This window comes from Nansenia antarctica, assembly GCF_963989245.1.
Source record: "Nansenia antarctica genome assembly, chromosome: 6".
Taxonomy (NCBI): domain Eukaryota; kingdom Metazoa; phylum Chordata; class Actinopteri; order Argentiniformes; family Microstomatidae; genus Nansenia; species Nansenia antarctica.
Window position 1 is genome coordinate 47,708,002 of NC_137676.1, and position 16,702 is coordinate 47,724,703.

The following is a 16,702-nucleotide window of genomic DNA, read 5'->3' on the forward strand; positions in this document are numbered from 1 at the left end:
TCAAACTGGCTGAGCTAAGATGACTGCTGTGCTGCCCGTGGTGTATACTGATCTGGGACCAGTGGCGTAGTGGGGCGGCCAGAGGAAGGGGATTAATGACCTCCAGCTGACCCTGGGACACCAGCTGTCAGAGATCAGCTCTCAGACTCTCACTCTCTCCCCCGGCAGGTCAAAGGGCAACGGCACCATTCTGAAGGAAGAGTCACAGGGTCAGAGTCATCTTCTGTATTAATGAGGATGCCGACAGTCATCTTGGTGGGGTTATTGTCTCTCAATAAGCGGGATTGGCAATTTGGGCAACTGGGAAGACATGTTCATCTTACAATAATGCATTGAGTGTCTAAGAGTAGCCACTGACACTCATGTTGGGCATGAACTCTTTACACACACACACACACACACACACACACACACACACACACACACACACACACACACTCGTCCTGTCATGCTTTGTGCCTCCTCCCCTCCTCCCACAGAGGCCTGATAGTTCAGGAAGCTACACACAAGTCTCATATCCGGCGTTAGATGTTTGATAAATTACTCACAAGGCAGCTACAGTAACACACACACACACACACACACACACGCACACACACACACACTCACAATCCCCCGAACTGACACAGAAACAGATGGGCCGTGTAAATATATGAGCTGGAGCTAACATACTGACACAACATGCTCGGGAGGCCAGTCGTGCCACTGCACTGGTAGCTCAGTCAGCACTCATTCCTCTAAGCACTGTGACACCACCCGTAACCTGCTCCAGCTGTGGACACACACACACACACACACACACACACACACACACACACACACACACACACTTCTTATGCCCTGAGTGAAATTGGCCAGTGAGTTCACTTTCCTGGCCAGTTGGCTCACTCTGTTAGAAGACTGTTCTCCAATCAGCACAGTCTTCCTCCTCAATACACTGGGAGCTGTTTTTGGCAGCATCGACAAGGTGGGGTAACGCTCATATCCTGTCCTCTGACCCCAAACAGACATACACACTTACACTCTCACACATCACTTTTTTTAAAAGCATGTTTCTCAAAACACACAGTTTATGTCATGGTTTCATATAAGCATTATTTCTTTCTTGTCTTTAGACAAGACTACAACACGATTCACCCCAACCGGTGACGAAGGCTTGCCCAGGTGACAGTGCCCATTCTGTCTGCCCAGTGCCAGTCTGTAGCCCCAGGAGAGCGAGTGAATGTGGGTGGTTCTGTGTGGCAGTGCCAGGCTGTGCTCTATTGTGTCCCAGGCCAGGACAGACTCTCCTCTGTCTGTTGTAATGACCCCCTCCCAGCATCACTCATAGGCCAGGGCTTGGCCAGGCTGGGCAGCACCCTCTCGTTTACAATGGAGCTCCAATACGTCACTACTCCCCACAAACATCAATTCACTACTCACTGTAGCTTTGGGGGCTCAGCCGTGTGTGTGTGTGTGTGTGTGTGTGTGTGTGTGTGTGTGTGTGTGTATTTGTGTGTGTGTGTGTGTGTGTGTGTGTGTGTGTGTGTGTGTCAAGGCCTGTGTGTGTAGGCCTGTTTGTGTGTATGTTTACTGTATGTGTGTGTGTGTGTGTGGCACAGTAGTGTGGCACAGAGAGGCTCTGACGGGCAGTTTCTGTTTCCAGGCCAGGCCAGATTCTCAGGCAGTGTGTAGCCAGGCATCATGAACTTACTGCTGAATGCTGGGTGTCTCGACAGTGCTTTTACACAGAGAATGAGAGAGTACTCAGCACTCTTTCTTTCTTTCTCTCACTCCCTCTCTTACCGGGTCACTGTTGTTTTGCCTTTGACATGTTGCCCTACCTTCTTCCTCTTTTTTCCCTATTAAAGGTTCACAGCTCAAATAATGAGCTCTGCAAATGTCATCACAAAAAAACATAACAGGGCCGCAAGCCTCTCAGAGTAGGAATCGGCTCATAAGTGCTCAAATTCTGAGTGAGACGCACAAACAAATGAATAAAAACAAGGTATCAAGATTCATTAGACAATAGCGTTCTCATAACCCTGCAAGCATTTAAGAGTTCTCAGAGGTGTCCTGCGTTATGAGTAGGCTACACGTTACAATTAGATGGCTGCATGCACATTTCCAGATAGGGAGATGTTTTACAAACATTTGACAACACAGAGCTCCTTAAAAGATACTGGTTGGATAGGGATGGCATAATTGTTTTCACTTCCCCATCTACAAGAAGGGCTTTTGCACTCTCCAGAGAAATTTTAAATAAAGCTAAAGCTTTTGGCAACAGGAGAAACGCAGCAGTGCCTTAGAGAGGGGTTTATCACAGACCATTACCAGTGCAATAACTCCAACATTAATTAATTACAACTCAAAACCTACTCCAAAGATGTTATTGATTTCCCCACCCATGTCAAATTATCCGCAAACAATCTGCCTATGTTGGATGTTATGTAAGTAACCCCTTAAACACAATCAAAAAACATGATCGAGTATTGTGGTGGCCTGCTATTTTACTGTGATACTATGATTAGGCCTACTACACCAAAATGACTTATCCTCAAGCTGAACAACCGGTGTTATCAATCATGAATTATATTCATTTACTCGTGATGTTATGTGTCACTATGACTACATTGGATATTCAATGTTTGGAATACATGGGAGAAAACAAAGGAACATAATCAAAATGGCTCCAAATATGGCATAAAATGAAGAAGAAATGTATTAATATGAATTGATCCTACTCCTAGCTCAGTAACACACCCCCACTGCCTACTCTGAGCTATGAGTTTTTTTTTAGTCATAACTGTTCTTTAAGCATGATTCCTATGAGTCGCTCTGATAGGCTTGATAACTATGGTCCCAAGTCTCTCATTCTCAATAATATGACGACTGACCAGGCAGTTGCTGTCCTCCAACACTGACATCTGTCAGACAGAGCTGAGACAAAACACACGTCCCTCCCAGCTTATCAAACAGGCCTCTCCCTCTGCTGTTGAACTTTGGGTCTCCTCCTCCTCCTCTCTTTTTCTTTCCATTGTTATTTCACACAGTCTGTGTTATGTTCCCTCTCACTTCCCCAGTTCCTCTCATCACATGTTTATCTTCCTCTGAGCTGCCTCTCTGCCTCCCCTCTTCCTCCGTATGTCAATAGGGCTGCCAGGGCTGTGAGGGCCTACTTGTTGTCACAAGTCAGTGAAGAGGAGGTGCTGGGCGATTGAGGCTGAACAGCCCCCTAGGGCAGTCTCCTCTCCCTTGTACTGCACTTACCCCTGTGCCTCTATGCTATCGTGCGTGCGTGCGTGCGTGCGTGTGCGTGTGCGTGCGCGTGTGCGTGTTTGAGGGAGCCATGGGAATGGACTTTGTTCTGTGCAGTATTGGGAGTGTTGGCTCTCCCCCCTCTACTAATTCCCCTCCTAGAGAATGAGGAAGGGGGGAGAAAGAGTGGGGGCAATGTTGGGGAGTTCCATGTGAAACCTGCTCTCATGGCTTCCTCTTTGCTTCTTGGCTTTGTTTAGCCTACTATTCAGCTTCATTGTTTTGAGCTGGTATTGTTGTTTTGGAGTGTATCAGTATTATGCTGTAGTGGTATTTTGGTTCCTTCGCCTGAGGTCTCTGTGCACTTGTCATGTTTGTCTACTGCAGCTAATGTAGGGGAAATAATGGCGGTATCTTATCGTCTTGAGTTTCTATGCCGTGAGCCATGAAAATGTGGAGCTGTGTCAACTTGGGAAGTGAAAAATGGCATTGCATGGTGGAGTGTGGGTTTCCGCATCGCCACACGCACACGTATGAGCCAAAACATTATGACCATTGACAGGTGAAGTTGCATTAACATTGATTATCTTGTAATGGCACCTGTGAACTGGTGGGATATATTACGCAGCAAGCGAACAGTCAGTTCTTGAAGTTGATGTATTGGATGCAGGAGGAATGAATTTCCCACTGCTGTCTGGACTGCACTCACTTCCTATCTTCTGCTGTAGACTGAAGACCCATCTCTTCAGGCTACACCTGAACTGTCCCTCCTGAGACATCTACTACTCCCCTGTACTGTTTCCCCAGTGTAAAAAAAACAACAGCAACAAAAAAGGATCTTCCTTCTTCTAGCACGATGACTGCCAATGGCTCCAGGCCTGAGCATAGATTACTTTTTCCTGCTATGACTGGTGGATAGATGATTCACTTATTTAGTCAAATGTATTTGTTGTAAGTCGCTTTGGATAAAGGGGTCTGCTAAATGCCAAAAATGTAAATGAAAAGTGTGTCTATTACAGCAGTGTTTCCTCTATATGCATTTATTCGTGGCGGGCCGCCACAAATACATTTTCTCCGCCACTAATTGATTCAGTCCACTTTATGACCGGAGAACAGAAAAAAATCAGATTGAAGCTAGTTTAGGCCGCTTTCAGACCTACATTTCGTTCCGATTTAGGATGTAGTAAGTTACAATATGTTACAATGTTGCAATTAACCTCGTCGGCGACGTGCTTGCAAAACAGTTTTGTGATTGGTCCGAATTTAGCGGGACATTTGGATTTCTGGAAATCCTTTCCCTCTCTCTTCGCCCGTCGCCCGTCCCTTTAATCCCGTAAGCGTATCCTAATCGAAAATGCAACATCATCAGCGACGACCTTGGGTTCTTGCATTTACTGCTGTTCTCTGGTTCATGTTCTTATACCAGTGCTCACTATAGAGTATTTTAAATGAACATTCGTAATGTAGTCTAGTCTCTGATGTTCATGGTCAACTAAATCAGGCTATTTTGTGAAACAAATAATGTTCCCGAGCAGCCTCGCATCTAACGCTAGCTTCGAACTATTGATAGCATAAACGTTGGTAAATGTCACAAACGACACAGTATTGGCAGGGGGAAAGAAGGGGAGTCAAATTTTTATTGACAACGGATTTACATGCTGGAAAAACATGCAGCTAAAATTCAGGGAACATTTGGACAATAAGAGACACAACGGAGCTGTGGTCGCGTGGTCTAATTACAGGGCAATATGCGCGGGGCAAAAATAATCTATTGCCTCCCAAATCACCACGAACAGAACGGCGGAGGTACGGGTAAACAGGGCACATTTTTTTAAAATGTTGCCACCTTCTATTTTTCGGTGAAATTACGTCTTTGTATTGAGCGCCAGTGCGTGTTGCATACGCTACGCGCGCGAAAAAAGAACACTCCGCCACTAATGTGAAAAATCCTGGAGGAAACACTGTACAGTATATATGAAAAGTGCCTCTGATAGAGCTACTACAAATGAATCATTTGCTATTAAAATTCACTGCAACATTTGAAAATAACTGTCAATAAGAAAATATTGATGAACAACACGTGCAATATAGGCTCATGCTGTTGAACTGGGACAGTACTTGTCATCTCTTTTTTCTATCAATCTGTCAGTAATCTTTTGTGCCACACGAGGCATCATAAATCAGGCACACCCAGACTCTTGAGTGCAAGTGACAGACACATCAGTATCTCACCCCAAAAGGTTTTTGTACTGTATACACACCTGGAATCTAATAGCTCACAGTGGTATATCAGAATTGTCTGGGTTTTTGGTGGGTCTATACGCACCTGTTGATTGGCTGTGGTGTTTGTGTAGTGACTCTTGATTGGCTGTGGTGTTTTCTGTAGTGACTAACGTAGCTGTGTCGTGTTCTCTTCTCTCCTAGGTGACATCACACAGAAGGGCTATGAGAAGAAACAAGCCAAGCTGCTGGCCCCCTACGTGTCACAGACCCTCAGTAAGAACCTCTCTTCTCCTCTGACTTGTCTCTTGTCCTCCCTTCTTCTGCATCTTCCTCCTCTCTCTTTTTCTCTGCTCCAACTTCTCTTTCCTCTGCTCTCTCCTCTTCCTTGTGAAAGTAAGTGTCACTCCTTTCTGTGGCAAGTTCCTTAGCAGCAGCCTGGTGTATGAGACGACCTGAACATTATTTTCAGCCAACCCCAACTGAGAAACAACTTATTTTTAATGACCTTTGGTTTTGCACCAATAAATCCTTTATGGACAAAAGAAACCCAATGAGAAAACCAAACTGTGGTTTAGGCTAGTACATTGAATTTGTATTCCATTCCTCAAATGTAGTGTGTATGGTTTTCCATAACATCTGCTGTTGGCCTTGTCTTGGGAAGATCTTTGGCTTTCTCCTGCACTCTAGTGGTGGATGATAGAATTGTGTCAATGTTGCTCAAGAACATGCAGCTCTGTGCTCCACTGCTCCTACTCTTGCAAGCTCTCTAACCCTTGTTACACTTATTCTAACAGTGATGCACAAAAGCATATCAAGTTTGAAACATCTAAAATTCACAGGTAGTCAAATTCAGTGTAACACTGCTGTGTCTGTTTGCTCTCTAACCCTGCACTCATCCTACTCGAAAAAGTGTGTGTCTAAAGTGTGTGTGAAGTACCAACAATTTCAGCCCCATCTGTAACCAATGTCCCAGAGTTCCCTCACTTCTCATTGGTTGTACTCCCCAGGTTACAGCAGATATCTCACACAATGGTGTGTGTGTGTGAGGACAAATTTGACTTCATGTGAATGAGGTGGACATTGTTGGTCACAGCAAAAAGGGGAATCCACATGTTCAAGGGTTAAAGTAATATATTTATTAACTTAAAGAGTAAACAATATAAGAATATAAGGTGAAGTCTGTATAATCAGTAGTGGATGGATGAATGGAATGTGTGTTGGGATGTTGCAAGGTGTGAACAGAAGCCAACTAGTCCGTGGGAGAAGATAACTCAAATGACCGATTTGGTTTACCATATAAAGCCTCTATGCCACACCTGCACAGGTGAGCCAGAGAGGGGCACTCTATCCCACCTGGAGAGGGGAAACAGCTACGCGAGACTGCTCTTCGTGGACTTCAGCTCCGCCTTTAACACCATCCTTCCAGACAGGCTAGTGACCAAACTACTAGACCTGGGTCTATCACACTCTATATGTGCGTGGATCAAGGACTTCCTGACCAACCGCCCCCAGAGGGTGCGGGTGGGCCCCCACACCTCCACAGCCCTCAGCCTCAGCACTGGGTCACCCCAGGGCTGCGTGCTAAGCCCCATCCTCTACAACCTCTACACCCACGACTTCACCCCCATCCACCCCAGCAACTACATCGTAAAGTTTGCAGACGACACCACCGTGGTGGGATGTATCTCGGGGGGGGACGAGGCGGCGTACAGGGATGAGGTAGAGCAATTGAGCAAGCTGTGCAAGGTAAACAATCTGCTGCTAAACAAGTCAAAGACCCAGGAACTCATCGTAGACTACAGGAGGAAAAAGTCCGAGATCCTGCCCCTGCTCATCGACGGAGAGAGCGTAGAGATGGTCTCAAACCTCCGTTTCCTGGGACACATCATACGGGATGACCTGGCCTGGAAGGACAACACTAAAGGCACCATCAAGAGGGCACAACAGCGGCTATACACCCTGAGATGCCTCAAGAAACAACACAGCAAGCAGGAGATGCTGGTGGCCTTCTACCACGGCGCAGTGGAGAGCATCCTCACCTTCGGCATCTCCAACTGGTACCACAGCTGCACGGCAGCGGAGAGAAACGATCTACAGAGAGTCGTGAGAACAGCACAGGGGATCACCGGCGCCACCCTCCCCTCTCTGGAGAAGCTGTACGAAACACGCTGTCTCAGGAGGGCCTCCAAGATCTCCAAGGACCCGACCCACCCTGGGCACGAACACTTTGTCAAGCTGCCCTCGAACAGGAGGTACAGGACCCCGGCCGCTAAGACAAACAGACTGAAGAACTGCTTCTACCACAGGGCCGTCAAGGCCCTGAACACAGAAAAGGCCTAAGTTCTGGGCCCAGGACAAGTCCGGACGGATTGTAATGGCAGCTAGTGCTGAGGCACAAACATGTACACTTTCAAGCCTGCAAACTGTGACACTTTAAAAAAATGTGAAAAAATACTTTCTTGTGCAATATGACAACCCTAGTTGACTATCTGTGCAGTATAGTACAGTGGATTGTGTACATAGCCTCTATTGATGTAAACCAGCTCTTTATCTTCTTGTGATTTTATGCATCTATGCTTTTTTCCAAAATGTGTTTCTTTTTCCTTTCTTAAACACCAGGGGAGCCTCCCCTCCTAAATTTCGTTGTTTGGTACCTGTACTGTAACAATGACAAATAAAGTCTATCTATTTGCCAACGATCCTCCCAGCCCCGCCCACACTGGCTCCTGAACCAGACAGGCAGCCAGCAGGGAAACTAGCTGGCAGAGAGAGAGGGTCCTTACAAGGATACCAAAGGAAATGTTGTTTCACCCTCATTGAAACCTTTCTTACAGAAATGTTGCAGAGATACTGAGTAATGTCTGTAGTTCATTGCATATACAATGCGTCATGATGAGTCACAGGAACTGAGGGGCAACCATTTGACTTGTGCATTGCTCAACTAATAGGGAATTACCAAAATGACTGCACACATCTCAGTTACATGCATCATGTCAGACAACTGTTTTGGAATTCTATCAGAGTAAGAAGGTGGGCCTATGTCATTAGGTAGATTTGATTCTTTGAGATTTGATCTCTGTGTGGTGGGCACTAATTCATATGCCTATGTATTGCTTTCATGTTTGGTGTTGGAAATGGGCCCTTGTCCTCAAAGCTAGCATTTGAGTGCTTTGAACCTAAAAGTTCACCTCCTGCCTCCTCCCCCTGGGTGTTCTTGTTCACATGCTTCATCTCCCCATGGTCCCAGTGCCCCCCTGCATACTGTCAGCAGAACTGTCACTGATGTCCACTGGCACACATCACTGAGTTTCTGTATACTTCAATGTAAAGATTTGTGTGTGTGTGTGTGTGTGTGTGTGTTTCTTTAACAGGTTATTGAGTATGTGTTCCTCTCCCCAGCAGGTGTGGAGCTGGCTCTGCCTGATGTCCAGTTGTCCCCTGGCCACAGTGCTGACCCCAGCCCCAGTCCTGAGGCCCCGGGGCCCTCCTCCTCCTCCGCCAGTCGACACCACCGTTCCCACCGCAGTGGAGGGGCTAGAGATGACCGCTACAGATCAGGTGTGGATCTCACACACACACACACACACACACACACACACACACACACACACACACACACACACACACTCACACACTGCTATGGGTAAGAGGAGGAGAAGACTGATGATGAAGCTGGTGTGGTCACTGTCCTGACTGTGCCTTCTCGTGTGTGTGTGTGTGTGTGTGTGTGTGTGTGTGTGTGCTCTCTCTCAGACATCCACACAGAGGCAGTGCAGGCAGCGCTGGCCAAACATAAAGAGGAAAAGATGGCACTGCCCATGCCCACCAAGCGGCGCTCTGCCTTCGTCCAGTCCCCTGTCGACACTTGCACCCCACCAGGTAAATGTCCCCACAGTCCAGTAAGAGCAGCAGGATTGGTTGCTTGATGGAACATCCAACACAGAAGACTCTAATATCTCTGAATGTCCCAGCCTAGTCATTGGCTATTTAGGCCTTGTAAATGATGCACAAATTCTAAGAAACGTACTACGTGCTGGGCTGAGCTACGATTTCCACCGTCTTTTTTTATGCGAGAATCTTTACTATGTTGGTATTTAGTTTTCTTTAAATTGCTCACTCAGTCTCACACACAAAAGAAATGGCCTCTCACTTTGATAGATCTACAGTAACTGTGACCCTGTTGTCAGATACCTCGTCAGCATCAGAGGACGAGGGTTCCCTGCGGCGGCAGGCAGCTCTGAGTGCAGCACTGGCCCAGAGCCTGCAGAGCCCCGACTACTGGATCAACCGCTCTGTCCAGAGTTCCTCCACCTCTTCCTCCGCCTCCTCCACCCTCTCCCACGGAGAGCCCAAGCCCCCGGCCCAGCCCCAGCCTCAACCTGCCTCTGCTCTGGCCGACGTACTGGCCCATACACGCATAGGTAAGCCTCACACGCATGCAAGGACGAAGGCATACTGCAACTAGCCAGGAACAATCAAGAGTTCTCACAATCAAGATGTAGGAGAAAAACATCTAGGTAACACACACGCACACACACACACACACACTCTCTCTCACTCGCCCATTCACACACACATTCACACACCAACGGCGGCAAGCCTACCATACAAGGCGCCGGCCCGCTCATTGGGAGCAATTTGGGGTTCAGTGACTTGCCCAAGGACACCTCGACATGTGGCCAGCCGGGGCTCGAACCGCTGATTTGTCGACCTTGCGATCATTAGACGCCGGCTCTCGCTCTCTCTACTGGTGCCAGTCTCATAGCTAGCATCATAAACATTATAGACCCAGCTGGCAACTGACTGTTTCCTCAACTCCTCCTCCAGAGAACAGTGTGCCCCCCGATGTGACGTCGTCCACCCCCCAGGAGAGGGGCTCCAGGGTGGACCTGCCCCCCAACCCCATGGTCAGGGGCATGAGCCGCGGCCAGAGCCGCTCTAGCATGCTGGACACCACAGACCACGGTACAGACCCCTGCAGGAGGACGGCACTCCACAGACACACACACACACACTCACACTCAATGTGATTATACTAAACAGTGATGTTTTAACCATACCCTTTAACCCATCTTTATGCTAACTGATGAATTATGTACTGCATGCAGCAATCATGCCCATGGCAGTTTGTTTACTCATTGCTTTTTGTGTGTGATTCTGGAGTGTTAATAACTTTGCAGTGTTAATCCATTGGGTTGATTGATTTGCCCATGTTCATATACATCTCACTATCATCCCCATTCCAGCCACTGTTGTTGAGAATGCTGCTAACAGCTATGTTTTGTTCTCTTTTGGGTCCATAATTCCGCCGTGTCTTGCCTTTCATTTAAAAAAAGGAAAAGGAAAAGGTAATATGAATCATAATGGCTGGGGGGCGGGATGCTGGAGAGGGGCCCAATCAGCTTGCTTTTCCACCTTGTGTCTGTGCTGTCTGTTGGTCCGTGTTTATAGGTGCACACTGAGAGAAAGCCCTCTGTTTTCTACCCTCAATTAAGTTATATATACTTCCCGTGATTGCCAATGCTGTGAGTGAATGCGTGCGTGCATACGTACATATGAAGGTATGCATGTGCTGTATGAGGGGGGCAGTATGTGTGGGTGTGTGGGTGTGTGGGTGTGTGTGTGTGTGTGTGTGTGTGTGTGTGTGTGTGTGTGTGTGTGTGTGTGTGTGTGTGCGCGCGCGCGTGTGTGTGTGTGCGCGTGTGCGCGTGCGCGTGTGCTTCCACTGTATGTGTGTGTGACTGTATATACCTATATTGTGTGTCCAGGTGTGCCAGTTAACAGCAGAGTGTCCACTAAGATCCAGCAGCTGTTGAACACCCTGAAGAGGCCCAAGAGACCCCCACTGAGTGAGTTCTTCCTGGATGACACAGAGGAGATAGTAGAGGGTAAGCCACAAACACGCACATCTTAAGCCAGTTCGTTCTCATGATTTGACTTGATTTGACATCCCACAACTGACTCTCAACGTATCCATTTTCTATACTCCCCTCCCCTACCTCTTCCTCTCTGATGCCCTTCACCCATTCCCCCCCCTCCCCTACCCTCTCCTCCCCCAGTGCCCCAGCCGGACCCCAACACCCCGAAGCCAGAGGGCCGTCAGATCATCCCAGTGAAGGGGGAGCCTCTGGGGGTGGTCAGTAACTGGCCCCCAGCCCTACAGGCAGCCCTTGCCCGCTGGGGAGCCACACAGGCCAAGAGCCCTGCCCTCACTGCCCTGGACATCACTGGAAAACCCCTTTACACTCTCACCTACGGTCAGTCACAGCACTAGAGCTAACCTCAGACCTCGTCTAAGGGTTTTGCTTACCCCGCATCTTTTTATGTGGTTCACCTGCACGCATTCCTAGATTTCAGTACGTTAGCCTCCTTTGTCTTGCAATCATTGGGAATGCAGTTTCTCTGAGGCACGGTTGCTTTTGTCTTTACTCTCTTGTGACCAGGTCTCTCTTGTAAAAAATAGATTTTTTATCTCAATGAGACTAACAATAGTTAGTAATAAATGAAGGTTAAAGTAAATGAAAACCGTGGTGAACATAATACACCTCACAGGTAAATTGTGGAGTCGCAGTCTGAAGCTGGCTTACACACTCCTGAACAAACTGGGGACCAAGAACGAGCCTGTCCTGAGGCCTGGAGACAGGGTAAGAGTCACTCACAGCTGAGAATGGGGAGATAATAGAGTTGGGCGATATGGACAGAAACACTTATCAGGATCATTATCATATCATCATACTCATTTACCTTGACCATGATAAATGCAACGATACATCGAACTGAGTCATGATCAAAAGTCTGCATTTGCAAAACGCAGACACTCAAAAAATCTGCTCTTTGATAGATTTATAATTAAACAACCACATATTTATCGAGCTACTGTAAATTGGCCAGACTAAAAACCTTTACCTGCGCTTCGTAAAAGTTGCAGAAATATGTTTTTCTTAATATCCCTCTTGTATAGTGTCTATCTCTGGTTCAAATGAGCGTCACATGCTCAATTTTGGGTATTGGAACAGGTATTGATAAACCACTGAAAACATCCTCTCTCCCAGATACTGGCCTTTGTGAAATGTTTTTCGGAGGAGAGGGTCACCCTCTCCTCAGACATAGAGAGTGTGGTTTGGAGGAAGTAACACTTTGGATAATTGCAGCAAGTATAATCAAAGAAAATACTGAAAATACAAATAAGCCAAATTACATCGGTATTAGGCCTGAAATATCTGTGTCTGTAAATGTTCTGTTTATTGTCCAGCTCTAGTAAATAATATGGGTACACTTATAAGTCTGTGTGTGTATATCATGAGTGAGTGAGTGAGTGTGTGTGTTATGGGTGCGTGTACAACATCATGTGTGTACAACATGTATATCATGTGTGTGCCTGTCCTCTAGGTGGCACTAGTGTACCCCAACAGTGACCCAGCGATGTTCTGGGTAGCCTTCTATGGCTGTCTGCTGGCAGAGGTCATCCCTGTGCCGATAGAGGTGCCTCTGTCTCGACAGGTAAGGCTGACAATGCCACCTTCAGCTGAGAGAGAATGGTGAACTCTTGTGTAGTGATATCCTAAGTAATATCTATAATAACACTGGTTAACTTACAGGTTAGTAAGCAACTTGGAGGTGATATGATACATACTGTATGAGAGGTCTCGTATGCAGGATAAGCATCTTTTGTTTTTCTCCCCTTCTCCCCCAGGATGCAGGGAGTCAGCAGATTGGCTTCCTATTGGGCAGCTGTGGCGTGGGACTGGCCCTGACCAGCGAGGTGTGTCTCAAAGGGCTTCCCAAGACGCCCAACGGAGAGATTGTGCAATTCAAAGGTCAGCTGCTGCCCCCTCCCCCCCCTACACCACTGCTGACTCTCACTTCGTTAGTCACCTTACTCTCTCTGGGACTCATTAGCTCGGCTGATTAGCAGACGCATACAGAATGATGTCTGGTATACCGAGTGTCAGTGGAGGCAGATGTAGATATCCATTGGTACCCTAAACGCTCTATGGGTATTCTAAACACTCTATGGGTATACTAAATGCAGAGCAGTGATCCAATGGTTTTGTTCTGTGTCCCAGGATGGCCAAGGATGAAGTGGGTGGTGACGGACACCAAGTACCTGACCAAGCCCTCAAAAGACTGGCAGCCCCACATCCCCACTGCTAACACGGACACAGCTTACATTGAGGTGAGACTATGGGGAGAGAGAGAGAGAAACGAAAGTGTGTGTGTGTGTGTGTGTGTGTGTGTGTGTGTGTGTGTCTGTGTGTCTGTGTGTCTGTGTGTCTGTGTGTCTGTGTGTCTGTGTGTCTGTGTGTGTGTGTGTGTGTGTGTGTGTGTGTGTATGCACGTTCCATGTGTGTAATGTGTGTGTGTCTGTTCTTTCCCCCAGTACAAGGCCAGTAAGGAGGGGACAGTGATGGGAGTGGCTGTGTCAAAGATCTCCATGCTCACCCACTGTCAGGCCCTGACTCAGGCCTGTAACTACTGTGAGGGTGAGTACAGGACAGGAGCCGGTTGCACCATTTCTTACTAAGTACAAACTAACCCTAGTTATAGGGTTAGGCTGACAATAAACCAGCACAATGCAACCTAAACTAGCCCAAATTGTTTTTTTCAGACTTTTATTCAGAAAAAAAAAATTTCAGACTTTTATTCAGATTTTTTTTTTCTGTCTTTTATTCTGGAATTTTATTTTTCAGACTTTTATTCTGAAATAAAAAATGTCTGACTTTTATTCTGAAATAAAACATTTCTAACTTTTATTATGAAATTAATTGTTATGACTTTTATTATGAAAATTTATTTTTCATAGAAATAATTCAAAGAATTGAGAATTGAATGTTGTCGTGCAACAAAATCGCACGCCGTGTGCATTGGCCTTTATTCAGCAAAAAAAAATCTGACTTTTATTCAGATTTTTTTTCAGACTTTTATTCAGAAATTTTCTTTTTTGGCGTAAGTATTACTAAATCAAGATTTAGTCACTACTACTCTTGAATGGGTTGCACCAACCACACTAGTTATGACGTAGACCTTAGTAACTACTAAATATTTATACATACCCCTAAGGTGGTGTAAGTTATAACTAATTTGTAGCTAACCGTAGTTACCTCAGTGGAGATAAAGTAGCAGGGGAAAACCAGCCTATGGAAGATAGCGATTCAGTTCCTGCATTTCTACATTTATTTAGTTTGTACAATAAAAAGACACATGAGCTGTAGTTATGACAAATTAAATTGTTTATTAATACAATGTATTCAATTTTGGCTTGTAGTTCCACGCTTATGGTAGGATCACAATCACAAAGTAAAACGTAAATGACGAGTGATGGCCACAACACAATATTTGAAATAACTAAGTATGTTAAATAACTTTTTGTATGTTACAAAAAAATTAAACTCTTCCAAAATGAAACCAAATGTGTCCAGCCTAAAAGGGCTTGGAAAAGGAAAAGGAAAAGGAAAAGCACAAAGATCGTCCAAATCGGTTAAGAAATAATAAAGTTATGCCAATATTAGTTCAGTAAAAAGTGCATGATTTTGTCCCCTGTTTTCAATGTACGTAAATGGCCTAAAAACTGTGATCTTCACCCCAGAATAGGATATTTTTTTTCCTTTACTCCTATCATAATGAAACTTAACATAGTGAAAGCAAACATGTATAGAACATGTTTTTGTATTACATGTTTTTTTACCAACAAATTTAAATATGCAAATGTAGGTAAATACTCATTAAATACTGGCACTTGACTCAGTGCGCAGCAGCTGTCGGGTCTTCTTGTGCGAGTTTGCATACGAAATTAGTGATGATACTAACATATTTATTAGATGATATCCTCTTTTCAATGGAAAGTTACTTTTGATCGTTGGAAACTTCTTCCCTGTTGTTTGGGAGGCTCGCGAAGATGCGCTTTATCTTTAGGCGGCTGGCAAATGGTTATTTTTTTATTTTATTTTTTGGGGGTAATGTCGAGGTCACGTCGCACTCCGGTTTCCTCTTAAAAATTCCACCGGCTAAACATTCGTTTGACTGATGGATCCCAAGTTTAGAACTCGCTACTGCGAGCCACTGACGGCACAACACTTCAGAGCGCAGCAGCTGGCGAGAGATATTTAGGGGGCGCTATTGAGAATGTTTTGTAACATACCTAACTAAGTTCTGTCTCAAGCTAGGTTAGCTGGGGTTAACAAGACGGAAGCCGTGGTATTTTCACTATATTGGTAATCTACATGGTCTACGTCGTCATGATTACAAAGATGCCACTTGAAATGCATGAAATCCAAGTTTATTCATGTCCGACTTGTAGCCCAGTCACGAATGATCCCAGTATTGTAGCTTCAGGCGGACAGGTTGGGTTGTTATTGTGCTTGCTGCAGCAAGCCCACGTCATGTTATTGCTCATATATATTTATTTTAATCCTGTTCTTTTACCAACTGCTAAGACAACAATATAGTAAGCTAGTTACTTTAGCTAGCTAAAGATATTGGCCCCCAAAATCATTTTACAACTTGTTTAGCAATGTTACGATGTTTCTGTGGAACTCTGCAGTGAAGGCAGTGTTGCCAGATTGGCCTTACGAGCCAGAACGATCGCAAGGATTCTAACCCTAACCCTAATCCTTGCGATCGTTCGGTCTCGTAGTGCCTAACCCTAACGAATTACTAAACCGAGGGAACGAATTACTAAACAGAGGGAACGGATTACTAAACCGAGGGAACGGATTACTAAACCGAGGGAACGGTTTATGCAGTGTATGAGTCATCACTGAGATAGAAGGTACTACATGTTTGCCCTACATTTGTATGAGCTACTGGAATAGGAATAGGGTAGCTACCGTACCTGACTACAACCCAGTGAATTAGCTTTGGCAAGCAGGCAGCAATGGGCAGCTAAGGGGAGGCGACATACATGTTTTTACTCTTGTTTAAACCACAGATACTCACGTCAAGGTAAATAATTCAGCAGGTCTCACCTCTCTCGTAGGAGCCGTTTCACTGTGGCTTTGTCCAATAATTTATTCATCATGTCTACCTGTCCCAGCACTCACATTAGCAGATAAACAATGGGCACTTTAGCCTTGGTCTCAGAGAACATTAGATCCCATGAGGGAAATCCATAGGGGCAGCAGACTGCACCAGGAAAACACACAGAGAGACAATGTTCTAGGTCGGGAAAGAACAATGTTTTTCTTGTACATAAGATTAAATCACACTGAACTGTACACACTGGAGTTATTATGGGAAATAATTG

The 16,702-nt window shown here is 45.7% G+C and overlaps 1 protein-coding gene across 1 annotated transcript in view; it reads left to right on the forward strand.

Annotated features, from left to right (window-relative positions):
- dip2ba (disco-interacting protein 2 homolog Ba) overlaps positions 1–16,702 on the forward strand; it is a gene marked incomplete at its 5' end in the record, with an annotated part of 50,222 nt that overhangs the window by 18,573 nt on the left and 14,947 nt on the right. Inside the window, 12 exons of the mRNA XM_080535193.1 lie at positions 5,662–5,733; positions 8,863–9,018; positions 9,214–9,339; positions 9,648–9,881; positions 10,288–10,425; positions 11,229–11,348; positions 11,520–11,717; positions 12,013–12,104; positions 12,850–12,960; positions 13,154–13,277; positions 13,527–13,636; positions 13,841–13,943. Of these exons, the coding sequence (XP_080391319.1) occupies positions 5,662–5,733; positions 8,863–9,018; positions 9,214–9,339; positions 9,648–9,881; positions 10,288–10,425; positions 11,229–11,348; positions 11,520–11,717; positions 12,013–12,104; positions 12,850–12,960; positions 13,154–13,277; positions 13,527–13,636; positions 13,841–13,943 (1,584 nt within the window). The remainder of the gene's footprint in view (positions 1–5,661; positions 5,734–8,862; positions 9,019–9,213; positions 9,340–9,647; positions 9,882–10,287; positions 10,426–11,228; positions 11,349–11,519; positions 11,718–12,012; positions 12,105–12,849; positions 12,961–13,153; positions 13,278–13,526; positions 13,637–13,840; positions 13,944–16,702) is intronic.